Here is a 21,523-nt window from a genome sequence, read left to right as displayed (position 1 = left end):
GTGAAGATAGTTAATGATATTTGTAGTCAAGGTTTGAACTCTAGATTGTTCATGACACTATGTGAAAGTGTGGATTCACATCTTCTCCAAACAGAAGTGAAGTGGCTCTCAAGAGAAAGGGTTCTTTCATGTTTTTATAAGCTGAAAGAATGAAACAGTCTCTGCAAGAGCAAGATTATGCATTAGTAGAGCTTTTGTTGGATGAAGAATGGATGGATAAGCTTGCACATATGGTGGATATATTTAGCCTCTTCAATGAACTAAATACTTCTCTTCAGAGGTTTAACACAAATATGTTTACATTAAGAAATAAGATGGATGCATTCAAAAAGAACCTTGTTCTTTGGGAAAGTCTCATATGGAAGAAGATGTAGACAAGTTTCCACTTTTCCAAGACTTTTTGATTGCTGTAGATGTCAACCAGAAATGCATATTTTATATAATAAGTCAACATTTAAGAGCATTAGTCCAAAGCTCTGACCATTATTACCCTGAAAATGAGAATCCCCATAAAGGTAACTTCTGGATAAATAACCCATTCATGAAAGATATCAACTCCTGTTCCCTTAATCATTGTGAAAAAGAAAAACTGAGCCTGACCAGGTAGTGGAGCAGAGGATAGAGCGTCGACCTGGGACGCTGAGGACCCAGGTTCAAAATCCTGAAGTTGCCGGCTTGAGCATGGTCTCATCTGGCTTGAGCCCAAAAGTTGCTGGGTTGAACAAGGGGTCACTGGCTTGGCTAGAGCCCCTTGGTCAAGGCACATATGAGAAAGCAATCAATGAACAACTGAAGTGTCACAACTACCAGTTGATGCTTCTCATCTCTCTCCCTTCCTGTTTGTCCCTGTCTGTTCCTCTTTTATAAACAAAACAAAACAAAACAAAAAAACCTGGTAAGATTTTTTTTTTTTTTTTGTATTTTTCTGAAGCTGGAAACGGGGAGAGACAGTCAGACAGATTCTCACATGTACCCGACTAGGATCCACCCGGCACACCCACCAGGGGAGACGCTCTGCCCACCAGGGGGCGATGCTCTGCCCCTCTGGGTTGTCGCTCTGCCGCAACCAGAGCCACTCTAGCGCCTGGGGCAGAGGCCAAGGAGCCATCCCCAGCGCCCGGGCCATCTTTGCTCCAATGGAGCCTTCGCTGCGGGAGGGGAAGAGAGAGACAGAGAGGAAGGAGGGGGCAGGGTGGAGAAGCAAATGGGCGCTTCTCCTGTGTGCCCTGGCCGGGAATCGAACCCGGGTCCCCCGCATGCCAGGCCGACGGTCTACCACTGAGCCAACCAGCCAGGGCCAAACCTGGTAAGATTTATCTTCTGATGTTCAAACATAAAATGCAATCATTGTCACAATTTTGGATATTACTGGAAGAATATGCATCTCTTAGTTACAAAGCTATTAAATTTTTAATTGTATTTTCTACTACCTACTTGTTTGGAAGACTTATTTGGCCCTATTACTAATAAAAACCAAACAGAGAACTCAAAAGGATGTCAATGCAGCACTCTGTCTAGGATAGCTCGGTAAAGCTTCATTCCAAAGCACAAGGTTCAATCCCCGGTCAGGGCACATACAGGAACAGATCAATGTTCTTATCTGTCTTTTTCTACCCCTTTTCTCGCTAAAATCAATAAATAAAAAATTAAAAAACAAAACTGTAGCCTCAGTTATTAAATATTCTTGCAAAGAAGCAACAGCAGATTTCACACTAGCTTTACTTGAATTAAATATTGCTCTCTAGAAAGTTCAGTTGTATTCTACTAAAAATTATTTATTGTTCATCTTGTTATTTTAGAGAAATTTTATTTTATAGTATTATAATTACAAGATAATGCACAAAATACTAATAATGGTTTTTATTTCTACCTTAAGTGGTCCCCAAAATAATTCTATTTTCACTAGTCCCCAAGTGTAAAGAGGTTGAAAAGCATTGCTTTAGAGGATCCCAGAGAAAACAATTTTGTACTAATCTGGACAGATAAGTTTGGTGAAAGAAGTAATAGAGAATTAAATGCAATAAATAAAAAGGATCGTATGATAAACATGAAGGTAGTGACCAGTCATATGAATATTAAGGAAGTTTAGAAAAAGGTGAAATCAATGCAAGCAAAATTGAGGAAGGATTCATTAAAGAACTTCTTTAAGAGCTTCAGTTCTCCACTTTCATCAATAAATTGCTGGGTGCCCTGGCCAGGTAGTTCAGTAGGTTAGAGCGTCACCCCCAATACACCAAGGTTGTGGGTTTGACCCCTAGTTGAGGTACATGCAGGAATCAACCAATGAATGCACAGACGAGCAGAACAGCAGATGGATGTTTCTCTCTCTCAAATCAAAAAATAAAAATAAATTTCTAGGTTACTTGATTTCTAAGATCCTTTCTAGCCTTGATGTCCTATGATTAAAAAAAAATAACTCCTCTTGCATGTGGATAAAGAACTGCATCACATACCCAGCATATGTGCAAAGAGCTGCAGACTAAGAAGTGGAGCCTGCCCTGTGGTGGTGCAGTGGATAGTGCACCGGCTTGGAATGCTTAGGTCACCAGTTTGAAACCCTGGGCTTGCCAGGTCAAGGTACATATGACAAGCAACCAATGAACAGCTAGAGTGAAGCAACTACTTCTCGTCCCCCTTACCTCATAAAAATCAATCAATAAAATCTTTTTAAAAAAGGAAGTGGAAAGGAGAGTTAAAAGACTAACCGCCTGACCAGGTGGTGGCGCAGTGGATGGAGTGTTGGACTGGATGCGGCGGACCCAGGTTTGAGACCCGAGGTCTCCAGCTTGAGTTCTGGCTCATCTGGTTTGAGCAAGGCTCACCTCAAGCAAGGGGTTACTCGGTCTGCTGAAGACCCACGGTCAAGGCACATATGAGAGAGCAATCAATGAACTAAGGTGTCGCAATGAAAAGCTGATGATTGATGTTTCTCATCTCTCTCCATTCCTGTCTATCTGTCCCTATCTGTCTCTCTGTCACTATAAAAATAAATAAATTTTAAAATGTTCTAAAAAAAAGACCAACTTACCAATCACAATATGTTTTTTTTTAAATTTTATTTATTTATTTATTCATTTTAGAAAGGAGAAGGAGAGACAGAGGGAGAGAGAGAGAGGAGAGACAGAGAGAGAGAAGGGGGGGGAGGAGCTGGAAGCATCAACTCCCATATGTGCCTTGACCAGGCAAGCCCAGGGTTTCAAACCGGCGACCTCAGCATTTCCAGGTCGATACTTTATCCACTGCGCCACCACAGGTCAGGCCAATCACAATATGTTTTAAGAGGAGTTGGAGGCCAAGATTTCCTGAGTATTGTGAGACCCACTGTGTGGTATTAAGTAGAAAGTGAACAGAATATGGCTACTGCAGACTCTTGAACAGGAATCACATGGATTAATGATAAAAGTAGCTACTTTTTAAGAAAGAAATATGTATGGACACAGGGGTAAGGGGAAGATGGAGGTGGGTAGAGATGATACACAGAAAGGGAACTGAAGCTAGACAGAAAACAAAGAGTGAAATAAATGCGAAAAGAACCATGGAAGTATGAGACTCAAGATGGGGAGCTAATCAGATTTAAGCTGCTTGAAGCACAGACCACTTACTTCTAGTCTTATAAACCATGGCTCATAGCAGTGTGGGTACACTGGCAGAGGCACAGTTAGAAAAACTATTACAGAAGAAAAATTTGAACACACTGAAAAAGACCTAGCAGAATAAGAGTAGAGAATATCACACTGCTTATCTTCAGAACATTTTAGTGACAAACTTTGAAAAGAAACAACAAAGCCTGACCTGTGGTGGCGCAGTGGATAAAGCGTCGACCTGGAAATGCTGAGGTCGCCGGTTCGAAACCCTGGGCTTGCCTGGTCAAGGCACATATGGGAGTTGATGCTTCCAGCTCCTCCCCACCTTCTCTCTCTGTCTCTCTCTCCTCTCTATCTCTCTCTCTCCCTTTCTCCCTCCTCTCTAAAATGAATAAATAAAATTTTTTAAAAAAATTAAAAAAAAGAAAAGAAACAACAAATATGAGCATGAGGAATCTCTATTACACTTTATAGAATTTATAGTTAAGTTGAACTTAATGTGTAACTCTCTTATTTTTTATTGGTAATGTCTTAACATTCAGATTCTAACTTATTTTCAAAACTTACTCTCTCAAACTGCACTCCCTACATTTGGTGTGTAAGAAATTGAACGTGAAAGATATTTTTCTTTTTCAGCCTGATCATAAAATTATTTTTATTGATAGAGATGGAGAAAGAGGGGGGGGGAGAAAGGAAGAGACAGGAAGAAAGAGAGGGAGGAGAGAGATGATAAGTATCCACTTATAGTTGCTTCACTTAGTTGTTCATTGACTGCTTCTCATACACACCTTGACAGGGTGGGGGGCAAGCCAAGCCAGGGACCTCTTGCTCAAGCTAGCAACCTTGGACTCGAGCCAGCAACCTTAGGGCTCAAGCCAGTGACGTTGGGATCATGGCAATGATCCCAAGTTCAAGCTGACATGCCCACACTCAAGCTGGCAACCTAAGGGTTTTGACCCGGAGACTTCAGAGTCCGAAGTTGACGCTCTATCCATTAGGCCACCACCAATTGGGCTCATCAGATAATTATTTAAAAACTTTTTTTTCTTAATGGCCCTGGCTGGACAGCTTGGTTGGTTAGAGCATTGTCCCAAAGCACAGAGGTTGCCAGTTCGATCCCTGGTCAGGGCACATACAGGCACAGACATGATATTCCTATCTCTCTCTCTCTTGCTCTCTCCCTTCCTCTAAAATCAATAAAAAAACTTTAAAAATATTTAATGACCTCTACAAAACAACAAAAAGACAACAAAAAAAGGGCAAATGTTTTTTTTACAGAGACAGAGAGTCAGAGAGAGGAATGGACAGACAGGAACGAAGATTGATGAGAAGCATCAATCATCAGTTTTTCGTTGCGACACCTTAATTGTTCATTGATTGCTTTCTCATATGTGCCTTGACCAGGGGCCTTCAGCAGACTGAGTAACCCCTTGCTCGAGCCAGCGACCTTGGGTCCAAGCTGGTGAGATTTGCTCAAACCAGATGAGCCCGCGCTCAAGCTGGCAACCTCGGGGTCTCGAACCTGGGTCTTCTGCATCCCAGTCCGACGCTCTATCCACTGCGCCACCGCCTGGTCAGGTGCAAATGAAAATATCTAAATGACCAATAAGCACATGAAAAGATGCTCATTATCATTAGGCATTAGGGAAATTCAAATTAAAACAGTGAGATATTAGAGTGGCTAAAATAAAAAAGGCTGACAATGTCAAATATAGTGAGGATGCAGAACTACAATTCTCATACATTGATTGCTGTTGGGAGTATAAAGTAATGCACTGAAAACTGTTTGATATTTTCTTACAAACACACCTATCTTATGACCCAGTAATTCCATTTCTAGGTTTTTATTCAAGATAAATAAAAACATGTTCACAAAAAGACTTGCATAAGAATGTTTGTGCAGCTTTATTCATAAAAAGTCCAAAAATAGAAACAACCCAAATGTAACTCAACAGCAGAATGAACAAATTATGGTATATTCATAGAAGGAACTATTACCAAGCAATAAAAACAACAGGTACATGCCTGGCCTGTGGTGGCACAGTGGCTAAAGCGTTGACCTGAAATGCTGAGATCACTGGTTCGAAACCCTGGGTTTGCCTGGTCAAGGCACATACATCAAGCAATAAGAAAGCAATGAACAACTAAAGTGAAGCAACTATGAATTGATACTTCTTGCTCCCCCTCTAAAAAATCAATAAATAAAATCTTTAAGACAAAGCAAAAATGACAGGTATATTCAGCAACATGTCTAATACCAAAAAAAACAAAAAACAAACCACACAAAAAAAACCCCCAAACAAAAACATTATGCAAAAGAACACAGGCATAAAAGAATATATCATAATGATTCTATTTCTATGACATTCTAGAATAAGAAAAACTAATCTACAGTGACAGAAAGCAGGTCAGTGGTTCCATAAGACCTGGGATCAACTAAAAAGGAACATACGGCCAGGGCACACAGGAGAAGCGCCCATTTGCTTCTCCACCCCTCCGCCGCGCTTTCCTCTCTGTCTCTCTCTTCCCCTCCCGCAGCCAAGGCTCCATTGGAGCAAAGATGGCCTGGGCGCTGGGGATGGCTCTGTGGCCTCTGCCCCAGGCGCTAGAGTGGCTCTGGTCGCAACATGGCGACGCCCAGGATGGGCAGAGCATCGCCCCCTGGTGGGCAGAGCATCGCCCCATGGTGGGCGTGCCGGGTGGATCCCGGTCGGGCGCATGCGGGAGTCTGTCTGACTGTCTCTCCCTGTTTCCAGCTTCAGAAAATGCAAAAAAAAAAAAACAAAAAAAAAGGAACATAAGAGCACTTTCTGGGGTAACAGAAAATGTTCTGTATCTTATTCCAGGTATTGGTTAGCTGGATGCATACAACTATCAAAACTAATCAAGTCTTGAATACTTCTTAAGATCTGTGTATCTTACTGCATGTAAATTATACCCCAATTTTTTTAACATTATAATATTTTTTAAAAAGTCAAAATACTCTGGAATCAGTGACTCTTACAGATTGTTTGGCATACATGGCTACATTTTAAATATATAACAGAAGCCCCTACTATCTCTTCTGTACCATTTAATATTTATTAAGTGTAAATAATTATTTCAAAATTTAAAAAATACATTTAAGAAAAGCGGATAAGTGCCTAACCAGAGGGTGGTGCAGTGGAGAGAGTGTCAGCCTGGGACACAGAGGACTCAGGTTTGAAACCTCGAGGTCTCTGGCTTGAGCAAGGGGTCACTCGCTCTGCTCTAGCATTCCCCCCATCAAGGCATATATAAGAAAGTGATCAATGAACAACTAAGGTATGCAATGAAGACTTGATGCTTCTCATTTCTCTCCCTTTCTGTCTGTTTCTATCTGTCCCTCTCTGTTTCTGACACACACACACACACACACACACACACACACACACACACACACACACACAGTGGATAAGTGATAGTTACTTATCTATCCTACTCCAAGGATAAAAATTAATGAAACTATAGCTAGAATACATAACTCCTGGTATCAAAAGTTTAAACTAACCACAACCACTTAAACTTTTTTATTCTGAGGACTTTGATGAGATTATGTTGTTGTCACCATATAGTTTTCTATTAAGTACAGAGAATCAATACCATCAATGTAAAAGAAAATTTTGCTGAAAATCCCTAAATGCTTGGTAAATCCTATAAATAGATACAATGAATAATTCAAAAGAGACTAATTTAAATTTGTAAGATCAAAATACAAATTCATGTTTAATTCAAAAGAACTAGAAAGCATAGGTGATATTTTTAAAAATATGATTTATGGAAAACAAAATATTTTTAAAAAGCAAAAATTACTATCATACCCATTAAAAATATGCTGAATGAGTGGGTGAGTAGTCTTCATGTATACATCCTGATTGGTGCACGCCTCACCAAAGACTTCATCAAAATAAAAAACATGCTGAAAAAGAAATTTTTTTTAATAGAAAGACATTTTCTTCACCACTATTCTAGTTAACACATGATAAAGTCACATATACATTTTTAAAAGTAATTAACCATGACAAATTTAGAAATAAATAAGACACCAATAATTGTCAAATAACAGGGCCTTCTTTTACTTGAAATCTCTGTTAGACATGTTCTTATAGTGTAAAAACTAAGGCACTCAATTTTTGTCCTCTCTTAAGTGAAGTAAAGTGATTAATACAAAAGTAAGCCAATCCTTCTTAGATCCAGGAAAGAATATTAATTCTATGGAGATTATCCTCAGAGTCCAGCCACAGCTAACACATTTGACATATGCAGGAAGTTCTGAAGAAAGACATCCATTCCATAGGTTACATAGCTTAATTTTTAATTTTAGAAACATTTATTGCTCAGTTGGTAGCAGTAGACACTTCAAGGGCCCAAAGATAAAGATTACCCTTCTATTACCCCATCCTCCCACCTAAAGATGTTAATCTAGACTAGTTTATAAATGACTGTAAGATAGAAAAAACTTGATAAAGTACATGTGAAATTCATTTTTTTAAATTTATTTTTTTTACAGAGACAGAGAGAGAGTCAGAGAGAGGGATAGACAGACAGGAACAGAGAGATGAGAAGCATCAATCATCAGCTTCTTGTTGCGATACCTTCGTTGTTCATCGAACGCCCTCTCACACGTGCCCCAACCGTGGGCCTTCAGCAGACTGAGTAACCCCCTGCTTGAGCCAGTGACCTTGGGTTCAAGCTGGTGAGCTTTTGCTCAAACCAGATGAGCCCGTGCTCAAGCTGGCGACCTCGGGGTCCTGAACCTGGGTCCTCGGCATCCCAGTCCAACGCTCACCTACTGTGCCACTGCCAGGTCAGGCCAGTACATGTGAAATTCAAGAGAAACATATACTGCTCACAAAAATTAGGGGATATTTTATTGCTTCATATTCATTTTGAAATATTCCCTAATTTTTGTGAGCAGTATATTTCCTCTGGGAAGAAAATATGAGAAAAAAAGAGGTTTGAGAATGGGCCATGAGGAAAGAAGAGAAATATGAGAGGCAGAGATGAAGGCAGGGAAGGTATTCCAAGTACAGTGGAAACATGAGCAAAGAGTCAAAACAGAAAAGCACAAGGAATATTTAGGGAATAGAATTCAATGTGGTTGAAATATAGGTAGAAAAGTAAAAAAGAAGGCTAGAATAATGAGTATATTGTAGTGGCCTTGGAACTGTGGTAGAGGGTGAAATGCTCATATTTAATTCAGTAAACAGTGGGAATAAAAACTTTGTTAAGGAAAGGGATGATTTGAGCCCTTTCATTGGAATATTAATATCTTCATACCATGAATGGATTGTGAACAGGAACACTAATATTTCAATGGGAAGGTAAGAAGGGTGATGATAATAGTAATAAAGGAGATGACAGGAAAAGTTTGGCAACTGACTGGATATAGGAAACCAAGAAGAGAAAAGAATCCAAGATGACTCTCAAATGAAAAGTAATCTGAAAAAGGAGAGATAGAAGACCCCATTAAATAGGGTCTGGTAAGCATTAGTTCAGGGGCCATAGTCATTTGCACAATTTAGAGGCTTACTATGTTGGCAGCCCAACTATACCTGAGTAAGAAATCCTAATAATTTCACGTCTGAAGCATCATAATGACAATCTATATATACATAATAAATGAAATGAAGGCGTATCTTTTGCTACTTTTTGGACTTGCTGTAAATATCCAATTAAGTAAAAATTGTATAGGCAAACCTAACAAAAGTAAACTTTGGCCAATTTATTGTGGGTCACTCTACCCCAGGTTCGATTTTGTTTTGTGTACCATTACATTATACGTATTAGAATGGAAATTTGTTAGGTCATTTAAGAAGAAATTGGAGCCACAAAGTGGAATATATCAGTTAGGAAAAAAAAAATTCCCACAAGTTAGGAGGATAAAAAATAATGAATCTGTGCAGCATGATAAAGAGATCTGTGGCCTGACCAGGCGGTGGCGCAATGGATAGAATGTCAGACTGGGATGCGGAGGACCCAGGTTCGAGACCCCAAGGTCGCCAGCTTGAGCGCAGGCTCATCTGGTTTGAGCAAGGCTCACCAGCTTGAGCCCAAGGTCGCTGGCTCGAGCAAGGGGTTACTTGGTCTGCTGTAGCCTCCCGGTCAAAGCACATATGAGAAAGCAATCAATGAACAACTAAGGTGCCGCAATGAAGAATTGATGCTTCTCATCTCTCTCCCTTCTGTCTGTCCCTATCTGTCCTTCTGTCTGACTCTGTCACCAAAAAAAAAAAAAAAAAAAGAGAGAGATCTGTGAACTTCTGGTGCTTTGAAAAATGTGAAATGATTTCAAGAGCAGTAAAACACTTATAATTGTTGACTCTGGATTATAGGTACATAGGGGTTTCATTATAATTTCATTTAAGCTTTAGAATGGCAATAGTAAAGAGAAAATAGATATCTAAAACCTGGCTTTAATGAACATGATTTATATCTCACTTATAATTGGCTTTTAAGCAAAGAGTCAAATCCATTCATTGGTTAAATATCACCAGTGGTCTTTATAGGTGAGTATGAGAGCAAAAACAAAATACATTTTATATATTTGATATTTCTTAGAAAAATAAGATACAAATGAACAGAAGTAAATGTAGAAATACACTTTTTTGGCTTCTGTTTATTTCATGGAATATATAGCTATTTTTCCTTTTCTTCTATAAATATTAGTGAGTAACTTTAGAACTTGAGTAAAATACCTTAGAAAGCACTTACTTAAGGGGATTAGTATCTTACCTTTCAATAAAACTTAGGTATTGATTTTTCCAGGGGTTCTGTAAGTATCTTTCATGAAAGATATGTCAACACGCAAGACTATTATAATTCATAAAGTCCTTTGCATCACATAATACTTTCATTTGATCATACTTTATCAGTGAGGGTGGATTAACATTCATTTTGGGCTTGATATGATCAGAGTTCCACTGTTTATTTTAAAAATAATTATTTTCAGATTATAAAAGTAATTTGTTTATAGAATATCTCTGGAAAGATACAGTTATGACAAGTAATACTGGTTGCCTTCAAAGAGGGAATGGTATCAAAGAGATCTTTTCATTGCTTACCCTTTTGTACTTTTTGATTTTAAAATAGATAAATCTGTCCTATTCAAAAGTTTTTACTCCATAAAAAAACAAAACAAAACACAGTTGACTCTAGAAGATTTTTAAAACACGGAAAACAATAAAGAAAATCAAATTATCTGTAAATACTACTATTCAGAGATAGCCACTGCCAACTTTTTGTTTGAATTTTTATGAGTTTCTTTTAGCCCAACTGCTAACATCGCTAACAAGCAATATCTTTTTATTATTTATTTTTTTCAGCGAGCAAGAGAGAGAGAAAGACAGACAGACAGGCAGGAAGGGAGACAGATGAGAAGCATCAACTCGTAGTTGCATCACTTTAGTTGTTCACTGACTGCTTCTCATACATGCCTTGATGGGGCAAGAGGGCCTCAAACTGAGCCAGTGACCCCTTGCTCAAGCAGCAACCTTGGGCTTCAGACTAGCAACCATGGGATCATGTTGATGATCACATGCTCAAGCTGGTGAACCTGTACTCAATTCAGAGGAGACCAAGCTCAAGCTGGCCCACCTTAGAGTTTTGAACCTGGGACATCAGTGACCCAGGTCAATGCTCTACCTACTGTGTCACCATTGGTCAGAGAGAGAGTAGTGAAAAAGAGGGATAGATAGGGACAGACAGGAACTAAGAGAGATGAGAAGCATCAATCATCAGTTTTCCGTTGCGAGACCTCAGTTGTTCATCGATTGCTTTCTCATATGTGCCTTGACCGCGGGCCTTCAGCAGACCGAGTAACCCCTTACTCAAGCCAGCGACCGGGTCCGAGCTGGTAAGCTTTTTTTTGCTCAAGCCAGATGAGCCCACTCTCAAGCTGGCGACCTTGGGGTCTCGAACCTGGGTCCTTCCACATCCCAGTCCGACACTCTATCCACTGCACCACCGCCTGGTTAGGCACTGTTGACTCTTGATATATTTCAGTACTCTTTTTTTCTCTACTCAAGAAATTGTAATTCATTCCCCCCCCAATTATGTTTATATAAAATTTAATGGTAAGCCTAATCTGTGGTGGCACAGTAGATAAAGTATCGACCTGGAACACTGAGGTTGCTGGTTTGAAACCCCAGGTTTGCCTGGTCAAGGCACATATGGGAATTGATGCTTCCTGCTCCTCCCCCCTTCTCTCTCTCTCTCTCCCTCCTCTCTTTAAAATGAATAAATAAAATTTAATGGTAAGCAGTATAGCACAATACATGTATATGATCATATATATTAGTAAAAGATTTGAAAGGCTAGAATATTTAATCAAACACACATTGTTTGAATTCCTAAATAAGTTTAAAAATAAAACTTAAAGAATCAAGTATCAATATTTATTTTCTATAAGCCTCCCTTTTCTTTTCTACTTAAGGAAAAAGAGGGGAGAGCCCTCCCAACACTTTTATATTATAGCATTGATGGGTAAGGACTTTGACCTATGGAAGCAAAGGTCCAAAGTTCAAACAGTAGAGAAAGTGCTATTCAATAAGTATTGATCAATGGTAATAACAAAGAAGTAAGGTTATTGTGTTTTGGGATAATAGGAAAATACAAAAGATGATACCTCCTTGAGGGAATTATTGTGACAGAAACATCATTAAGGCAATCTTGGGTAGATGGCGATTGGATAGGGCTATTACTATGGCTGTAAGTAGCTATGGAACTAGATATCATTACAACTAATTGTTCATTTGGACCATTTTCAAAATAAATAACTCCCACCTAGACATAATAGACTATGCATTGATCAGCAATCAATAAGGCTGTTAAAGTGACTGGACTAGTTATACAGTGGCCTGATAATTTAGTGCCCATAGAAGACTCAGTGGATTATTTTGAATGTTACTTTTAAACCCAATTTTGGTAACTAAAGAAAAAGAACAATGCAAGTATAAAAGGGGGGAAAGTATCAACAATTTGACTTCAGTGCTAAAGGATTTGTTCCAACAGACTGAGATCTCAGTTGGCTAAGGTGATCAGTTAGCACGCCAGATTATTCACCAATTGAGGCAGGAGAGAGAGAGAGAGAGAGAGAGAATAGAATGACTATAATATGAATGTTTTAGGGAGGCAGAGTCAAAGAGAAACTCTTAATTCTCAAATCTTGACTTCTGGTAGATTATCCCTTGGTTTTAAATTATTCACAATTACTTCACAATTTTACAAATACTTAAGTTAAAATATCTTCCATTGATGGGGTTTGCTGCCTCCTTATAAGACTGAAGAGTTACCAGTTTAGAATAAGCTCCTTTGAATATCAAGCCCTTTCTCCTAGGACTTTTCAGGATCAGTCTAGCAGGGAGTGAACATTTTTGTCTGACCAACTAGTGTTTTATTCAGACCCTTAAATGTTAGATGTGAAATTATATCCCTGGATTATATTCACAACTGTAATGTACCCTGTACAAAATGGCCTGCCCAATTTCCACCAAACTAAATCTAAACTTAAAAACCACTGAAATCAAAATAAGTAGTTGGCTGGCAACCTAGGGCCTTGTTGCTCGAAAATATATCCTCCATTATTAAACTCCACACTCTCCCTCAACACAGTGAGAAGTTCACACTATGAGAGACAGGTGAGAATTGAGAATGTGAAACCAGCTTGACCAGGCGATGGTGCAATGGATAGAGCATCGGATTGGGATGTGGAGGACTCAGGTTTGAAACCCTGAGATTAATACAAAAAAAAAAAAAGAAATGGAGAATTATTCCAAAGTTTACTGCCTCCCGGTTTCCAACTTCAGAAAAATACAAAAAAAAAAAAAAAAAAAAAAAAAAAAGAAAGAAAGAAAGAAAGAAAGAAATAAAACCCTGAGATTGCCGGCTTGAGCGTGGGCTCATCCAGCTTGAGCAGGGGCTCACCAGCTTGAGCGCAGGATCACTGACTTGAGTGTGGGATCACAGATATGATACCATGGTTGCTAGCTTGAGCCCAAAGGTCACTGGCTTGAAGCACAAGGTCCACTGGCTTGAGCAAGGGGTCACTCGCTCTGCTGGAGCCCCCCCTCAGCAAGAACATGAGAAAGCAATCAGTGAACAACTAAGGTGCCGCAACAAAGAATTGATGCTTCCCATCCCTCTCCCTGCTTGTCTGTCTGTCCCTCTCTCTGACTCTGTCTCTGTTAAAAAAAAAAAAAAAGAGAGAATGTGAAACCATCTCATAGTCACTTTAGGGCATATGCTCAATGACTGGTCCTATCTATCACCAATTCATTAAATACTTTTTATCCCCGCAATCCCTCTCCTTTTGCTGAATATGTATAATTAAATTCACATACAGCATGTTAGGTGAATACAGCCTTATTGCACTAGAGTGGAGGAATTATGTTTTTGTATCCCCTGTTGCACTTTATTTTTAAAAAATATAGGCCCAGGATATGAATTTAATGCAATGTCACATCAGGGATGAATGCCGGCACCTAAACCAGAAACTGGATTTTAGAATTTGTATGCTGCCACTCAAACAAAAAGCAAAGATTTGGCACACTTGATAATATTAGTTCCAAACACAAAAGGAAAGCATACCTGCAGAATATATTGTGTGAGGTCAACTGCTTCTTTCTTCTCATGAACAAGTAGAGTTTCTTTGTCTTCCACAGTAATAATATTAATTTCTCCACGACGTACCTCTCTCATGCCCAGAGGGCGTTTTCGAACACAAACTCTGATTTTCTCCATCTCAATCCAAGGATTTTCTTTCTCTGAGGTGTTCTGTCTGATACAGTATGTTAATAAGTTGGCCTTAATTTTTTAATAGAATAAGGCTACTTAAGAGATCAAAGTATCAGTACATTTTGTTATAAATAAATTAGGTGTAATATTGCATATTAAATATAATATGTATATATAACACTATGTATTAAAAGTTTTGACACTAAATCCTCCTGATTACTTCTATCTCTATCCCTACTCCATCCCACCCTTTGTCCTGACCAAAAAAAAAAAAAAAAATTACCCCCCCCCCCAAATTACCCCCAAACAGCCTGACCAGGCGGTGGCGCAGTGGATAGAGCGTTGGACTGGGATGTGGAAGGACCCAGGTTTGAGACCCCGAGGTCGCCAGCTTGAGCGCGAGCTCATCTGGCTTGAGCAAAAACTCACCAGCTTGGACCCAGGGTTGCTGGCTCCAGCAAGGGGTTACTGACATGCTGAAGGCCCGAAGTCAAGGCACATATGAGAAAGCAATCAATGAACAACTAAGGTGTTGCAACGCACAATGAAAAACTAATGATTGATGCTTCTCATCTGTCTCCATTCCTGTCTGTCTGTCCCTGTCTATCCCTCTGACTCTCTCTGTCTCTGTAAAAAAAAAAAAAAAAAAAAAAATTGCCCCCAAACACTAAGTTCGCTTTAGCTCTAAAATGTGTCTTTGGCTTCCAGATATGTCTTCCAAAAGGTTTCTAACAATGGTTGATGGATGTTCTTTCTTCACGTTCCCAAAACTCAGGGTAATCAATTCTCAGAATCTAAAGCAATATGCTGCTACCACCTCTCCAAAGCCTTTAAAAGAACCAAATCCTTACTTTCTTTCAATCTAATTATCTTGTACATTTATTGTTTCCTTTTCTTTTTTTTTCTCTTGACAGAGAGAAAACCAGAGGGAGAAACAGATAGGGACAGACAGACAAGAAAGAAGAGAGATGAGAAGCATCAACTCATAGTTGAGGCACCTTAGTTGTTCATTGATGGCTTTCTCATATGTGCCTTGACCGAGGGGCTCCAGCTGAGCTAATGACCGCTTGCTCAAGCCAGTGACCTTGGGCTCAAGCCAGCGACCGTAGGGTCATGTCTATGATCCCACACTCAAGCCAGAGACCCCGCACTCGAGCTGGTGAGCCTGTGCTCAAGCCGGATGAGCCCCGTGCTCAAGCCAGCCAACTTGGGGTTTTGAACCTGTGTCCTCTGTGTTCCAGGCAGATGCTCTATCCACTGCACTGCCGCCTGGTCAGGCTGAACTCATCAATCTTAACATCCAGAATATTTGAGGCAAACAGTCCTCGGGTCAGGAATACAAAATTCATCAGGTTTACTTGCTAAGCTTAATGGTAGTACGTATACTGTATATCTATGAATTGACCAACTCCTTATCTAGAAATTCCTTTTAAGCTAGGTAACAAGATAATAGGATTTTTCTTTTTTAAATCAAGTGAGAGATAGGGAGGCAGAGAGACAGACTCCTATATGTTCCCTGACAGAAATCCATCCGGCAACCCCCATCTGGGGCCGATGCTCCATTGCTCAGCAACCAGGCTATTTTAGTGCCTGAGGCAAGGCCATGGAGCCAACTTGTTCATTCAAGCCATGGCTGCAGGAGGAGATGGGGGCGGGGAGGAAGAAGGAGGGGTAGAGAAGCAGATGGTTGCTTCTCCTGTGTGCCCTGACCTGGAATTGAACCTGGGACTTCCACATGCTAGGCAGATGCTCTACCGCTGAGCCAACCAGCCAAGGCCAGATAATAGGATTCCTGTGTGTGTGTGTGTGTGTGACAGAGAGACAAAGAGAGGCACAGATAGGAACAGACAGACAGGAAGGGAGAGAGATGAGAAGCATCAGTTCTTTGTTGCGGCTCCTTAGTTGTTCATTGATTGCTTTCTCATATGTGCCTTTCTGGGGGTGGGCGGGGGGCTACAGCAGAGCTAATGACCCCTTGCTCAAGCCAGAGACCTTTGGGCTCAAGCCGGCAACCATGGGGTCATGTCTATGATCCCAAGTTCAAGCCAGCTACCCCGCACTCAAGCTGGTAAGCCCACATGCAAGTTGGATGAACCTGCAGTCAAGCTGGCAACCTTAAGGTTTCATACCTGGGATATCAGTGTCCCAAATCAATGCTTTATCCACTGCATCACTATCGGTCAGGTGAAAAAAAAGCAAAAGTTTAATGCATCATTTTAACAAGGGTTTGTGTCGAAGTGTCAGAGTCTCTAGTTGATGATTATCAATAATCTACTTATATAAAACTAATCAAAGAGGACAGAAAATTTCCTTTTCAAAACTGACCTGGGACTCTAGGATGGGACATACAGAAAGAAGGACTGTAGTTTTCATGCTCTAGGGGCAAAATGGAATTAATCTTCTTCTAAAAGGCTCTGGTTTTAACGCCCAATCTTCCCTAGAAAAAATAAAGTACATCTATCCGGTATGCAAAGAGTTAAGACAGCTGGAGTTAGGTCTATTCAAGTCTTAAATCAAGGTAACTAGTTCTCTAAATGCCTTAGACTTTTATTAAAATTCTAAGGCCAGCAATTTATTTTGAACATATCTGAGTTCAGGCATCCAAAGACAATGCTCTTTGGTTAGGATGACTCCCTAACAGGAAGCCTTAAATTGGTGAGGAGTTTCTCAGAGCTCTGAAACCTTGATTCCTACTTAGGGTATGGGTAAAAAAGCAATATAGAATATTAACTGGGGAAAATGCACTTTCATATTTCTATTTCTCTTATACAGTCCCTGACTTAAATTGCTCAACTTGTGATTTTGTGACTTTATGATGGTGTGAAAGAGATACACACTAGTAGAAACTCCACTTCAAATTTTGAATTTTGATCTTTTCTTTTTCTTTCTTTTTTTTTTTTTTTTTGTATTTTTCTGAAGTGAGAAGCGGGGAGGCAGAGAGACAGACTCCCACATGTGCCTGACTAGGATCAACCTGGCATGCCCATCATGGGGCAATGCTCTGCCCATCTGAGGCGTTGCTCTGTTGCAACCGGAGCCTTTCTAGTGCCTGAGGCAGAGGCCATGAAGCCATCCTCAGCGCCTGGGCCAATTTTGCTCTAATGGAGCCTTGGCTGCAGGAGGGGAGGAGAGAGACAGAAAGAAAGGAGAGGGGGAAGGGTGGAGAAGCAGATGGGCACTTCTCCTATGTGCCCTGGCTGGGAATCAAACCCAGGACTTCCACATGCCCGGCTGACGATCTACCGCTGAGCCAACTAGCTAGGGGTGATCTTTTCTTAGGTTAGTGATTAGTGGTAAGATACTCTCATATGATGCTGGACAGTGACAGCGAGCCTAAGCTCCCAGTCAGGCAAGTGATTAGGAGGGTGAACAATTGATACACTACAGCAGCGATTTTCAACTGTTGCACAAGAATTCTTAAAACATGGAATACCTGACTATTTAGTCAAAAGCACTGATCTCTTTTCCTTTAGATTGTCAAATAAAAGAATGACAACAGCCAACACAAGAATAGTCATCTAGTATGAATACCCTGTCTTAAACTATAAATATATATATATAGGTCATATAATAGAGTTGTATCTTCAATATTGGTCACTTTGCATAACAAGGTTGTTTCTGATTGGTTAATTCTTTGTACCAGAAATCCTTATTTATAAGTATAGACAACTGAGGTTTTTTTTTTTTAATTTTTTTTTGTTGTTGTTGTTTTTTTCTTTTCATTTTTCTGAAGCTGGAAACAGGGAGAGACAGTCAGACAGACTCCCACATGCGCCCGACCGGGATCCACCCGGCACGCCCACCAGGGGCGAAGCTCTGCCCACCAGGGGGCGATGCTCTGCCCATCCTGGGCGTCGCCACGTTGCGACCAGAGCCACTCTAGTGCCTGGGGCAGAGGCCACAGAGCCATCCCCAGCGCCCGGGCCATCTTTGCTCCAATGGAGCCTTGGCTGCGGGAGGGGACGAGAGAGACAGAGAGGAAAGCGCGGCGGAGGGGTGGAGAAGCAAATGTGTGCTTCTCCTGTGTGCCCTGGCCGGGAATCGAACCCGGGTCCTCCGCACGCTAGGCCGACGCTCTACCGCTGAGCCAACCAGCCAGGGCTTTTTTTTTAATTTTTAAAATTCATTTTTAGAGAGAGAGAGAGAGGAGGAAGAGAGAGGAGAAAGAGGTGGGGAAGAACAGGAAGTATCAACTCCCATATGTGCCTTGACCAGGCAAGCCCAGGGTTTCAAACTGGCGACCTCAGCATTTCCAGGTCAACGCTTTATCCACTGCGCCACCATAGGTCAGGCAACAACTGAGTTTTTAAAAAGTCACTTTGGAGCAAAAAGGATAGGCAATTACTATTATATTTTTTTTGTAAATCAATCAAAATTATACCTATTTTTTTGTCAGATTGGCAAAAAATAATTCCATCATAAATTGAGGAGCATCTATATAATAAAGAATAGGAAGAGAGATAATAATGATATAAAAGGTGAGAAAGTTCAATTGAACAGCTTTTGCTCTGGGCTTGTCACATGTTAACCTCTAACAGCACTTATCTCACCATCTGGCTGTTTGTCTTCTCTGTCCACTAAGAGACTAAGAGTCTCCAGATATCCTAATCTTTATATCTCTAGCAGAGGTGGTACTTAATATTTGCCAAATAAATGAAATAGCAATATTTGGGAGGGGGAGGGGCACAAAGAAAACTAGATAGAAGGTGACAGAGGACAATCTGACTTTGGGTGATGGGTATGCAACATAATTGAATGACAAGATAACCTGGACATGTTATCTTTGAATATATGTATCCTGATTTATTGATGTCACCCCATTAAAAAATTAAATTATTAAAAGGAAAAAAAAACTTTTAAAGTAACAAAACAAGCAATACATCTTACTTAAAAAAATTTTTTTTTCTATTATACCAATGTTAGTATTAAGTGTTACATGAAATTTCACCTCTGAGAGCCTATTTAAAATTCTAACTTGCTTGAAGCACTATGTGAAAATAATTTACTGTTATCCTGACTCTCAAACCCTAAACTCCATCAAATGTGCCTTACTCTTGGCCCTGGCTGGTTGACTCAGCGGTAGACCATCAGCCCGGTGTGTGGAAGTCCGGGTTCGATTCCCAGCCAGGACACACAGGAGAGGCGCCCATTTGCTTTTCCACCTTTCCCCCCTCCTTTCTCTCTGTCTCGCTCTTCCTCTCCTGTAGCCAAGGTTCCATTTGAGCAAATTTGGCTCAGGTGCTGAGGATGGCTCCGTGGCCTCTGCCTCAGGTGCTAGAATGGCTCCAGTTGCAGCGGAGCAATGCCCAGATGGGCAGAACATTGCCCCCCTGGTGGGCATGCCGGGTGGATCCCAGTTGAGCGGTGCATGTGGAAGTCTGTCTGTCTGCTTCCCCGCTTCTCACTTCAGAAAAATACAAAAAAGTGGCTTATTCTTTGCAATCACCAAAGTCATTTGTTCTTCCAGGGCTGGAATAGTAGAAGGCACTGAAAATCAGGATCATATTTCAGTATATGCAGGTAAACAAACTACTCCAAAGATCTACTTAATTCAACTATGTGCTCTTTGTTTTTAACTAGGCTTTATGTCTCCTGGTTGGTTTAAGTGAATTTGATAGCCTTAAAAAAATAACCTGTGGATTGTGTAAATTTTTTCTTTACCACCTAAGGTAACTATTTTACCTTCATAGATGCACTAGATATATCATGTTACAGTACAATAAATAATAGAAACAGGTCTGCTATAGGAATAATAGAAGAGCCTGCCAAGTAGCAGCTGCTTGATGTACATGCAAGTGAGGATTTTCTCCCATCTGGAAAATCCTAAATCCTCATTAATTTTCCCCTAGCAAGGTGTTTCTATTATCAATGCAGAAGCTACTACCATTTCTCTAAATGAGGAGTAGGTTACATTCCTCTGGCCATGAAGAGGCCTGCCCTTGTTTGAGGCTAACCTCTCCTCAAAAATAAATAAGAAAATAAATAAATAAAATATTACCTGATATTAGAATGAGGGATTCCATAGTTATACTCCGAAACATGAGAGACTGTTTGAATAATGGGAATATCACAGTCCCCCAGTTTTGTAGAAAAGTGATTTGATGAAAAGAGTGAAGTGTTAGTTTCTGTTTGCCCATAGGAATCGGCAGCTGTGGCATTCACAATTCTTGTTTTTGTTTGGTACTGGAGATCATCTGGTAGGACGTGTTCCAGCACTTTTAGGTAACTAGATTTCTGTTTATTTGCAGAAAAATCTGATAAATTGCACATTTCATACCCATAGTTGCTGGTAGTTCTGTCTTTGCTGTCAGCAGGAGAATCAAAATGCAGTTGTCTGCGAGGTCCAGAGCTGGGTTCCCAAGGCTTGTTGTACAAGCTGCTTGTCTGAAGAGGATGCTCTGGGCTAGTGACTGCTTTATCTTCTTCCTGCATAATCTTAATGATTTTGATAAGTTGGAAGAGACGTTTCCTGTCGTTCATGTCATGGACTCCCAATTTGGAGTAGTCCTTCATTGTAACTTTTGCTAATTCATCTATTTTCTGGAGGCCAAGGGCAGCAAAATGAGGATAATACTGTGCAAGTTCAGCTTCACAAAGACACTCGTACAACCAGGATGTCATTTTTGTGAATAGGTTTCTATAAATGCTAAAGAAAAAGTTATTAATTTGAAATACAGAATATATAACACAATTATTCCTTTAAAAAATGAAAACCACAAAACATACAAAAAATCTATTCTAGCATACCAAGTTTTCAATAAATATATTTTCTTCTGAAATGATTAAACAGCATTGTATATAAACAAAGATGCTTATGATGTATTTGTAGTAACAGATACAGTTTGTTCATCTGCTTAATAAAAAACTTTCAATTGTTCATATACATAGTTACAGGCACACATACTTAACGCAAGTCACTTACTTATTTCTAGGGAGTTCCATCCAACCTTGCTATGTCTACTTAACACATGCCACAAAATGCTGAAACACTGCTCCCAACCACTGATTGTAGCAGTACTAATTTTAGATGTTCAAGTTAACATTAAGGCATGTTGCACAACTGTTTCCATGATTAATGAAAAAAGGCTAAGAATTCTTTTAGAATGGAAAGCAGAATTAAGTAGCAAACCACAGAGGATTATAAACTAATATAACTCTGAGAAACTCACATATGTATCTGCTGAGTA

The 21,523-nt window shown here is 40.1% G+C and overlaps 1 protein-coding gene across 2 annotated transcripts in view; it reads right to left on the bottom strand.

The window, feature by feature from the left end:
• Positions 1-21,523, bottom strand: part of KIF24 (kinesin family member 24) — a 116,298-nt gene that overhangs the window by 47,026 nt on the left and 47,749 nt on the right. Inside the window, exons 3-5 of one of the 2 annotated variants that reach the window (XM_066256888.1) lie at positions 20,335-20,982; positions 14,190-14,379; positions 7,424-7,521 (exon numbers count right to left, since the gene is read on the bottom strand). In XM_066256888.1, the coding sequence (XP_066112985.1) occupies positions 7,424-7,521; positions 14,190-14,379; positions 20,335-20,957 (911 nt within the window). In that variant the 5' untranslated portion in view covers positions 20,958-20,982. The remainder of the gene's footprint in view (positions 1-7,423; positions 7,522-14,189; positions 14,380-20,334; positions 20,983-21,523) is intronic. The other variant, XM_066256889.1, reaches the window with a different exon arrangement.

The sequence above is a fragment of the Saccopteryx bilineata genome, chromosome 2 (genome assembly GCF_036850765.1).
Source record: "Saccopteryx bilineata isolate mSacBil1 chromosome 2, mSacBil1_pri_phased_curated, whole genome shotgun sequence".
NCBI lineage: Eukaryota > Metazoa > Chordata > Mammalia > Chiroptera > Emballonuridae > Saccopteryx > Saccopteryx bilineata.
This window is presented reverse-complemented; position numbering and strand designations above follow the sequence as displayed.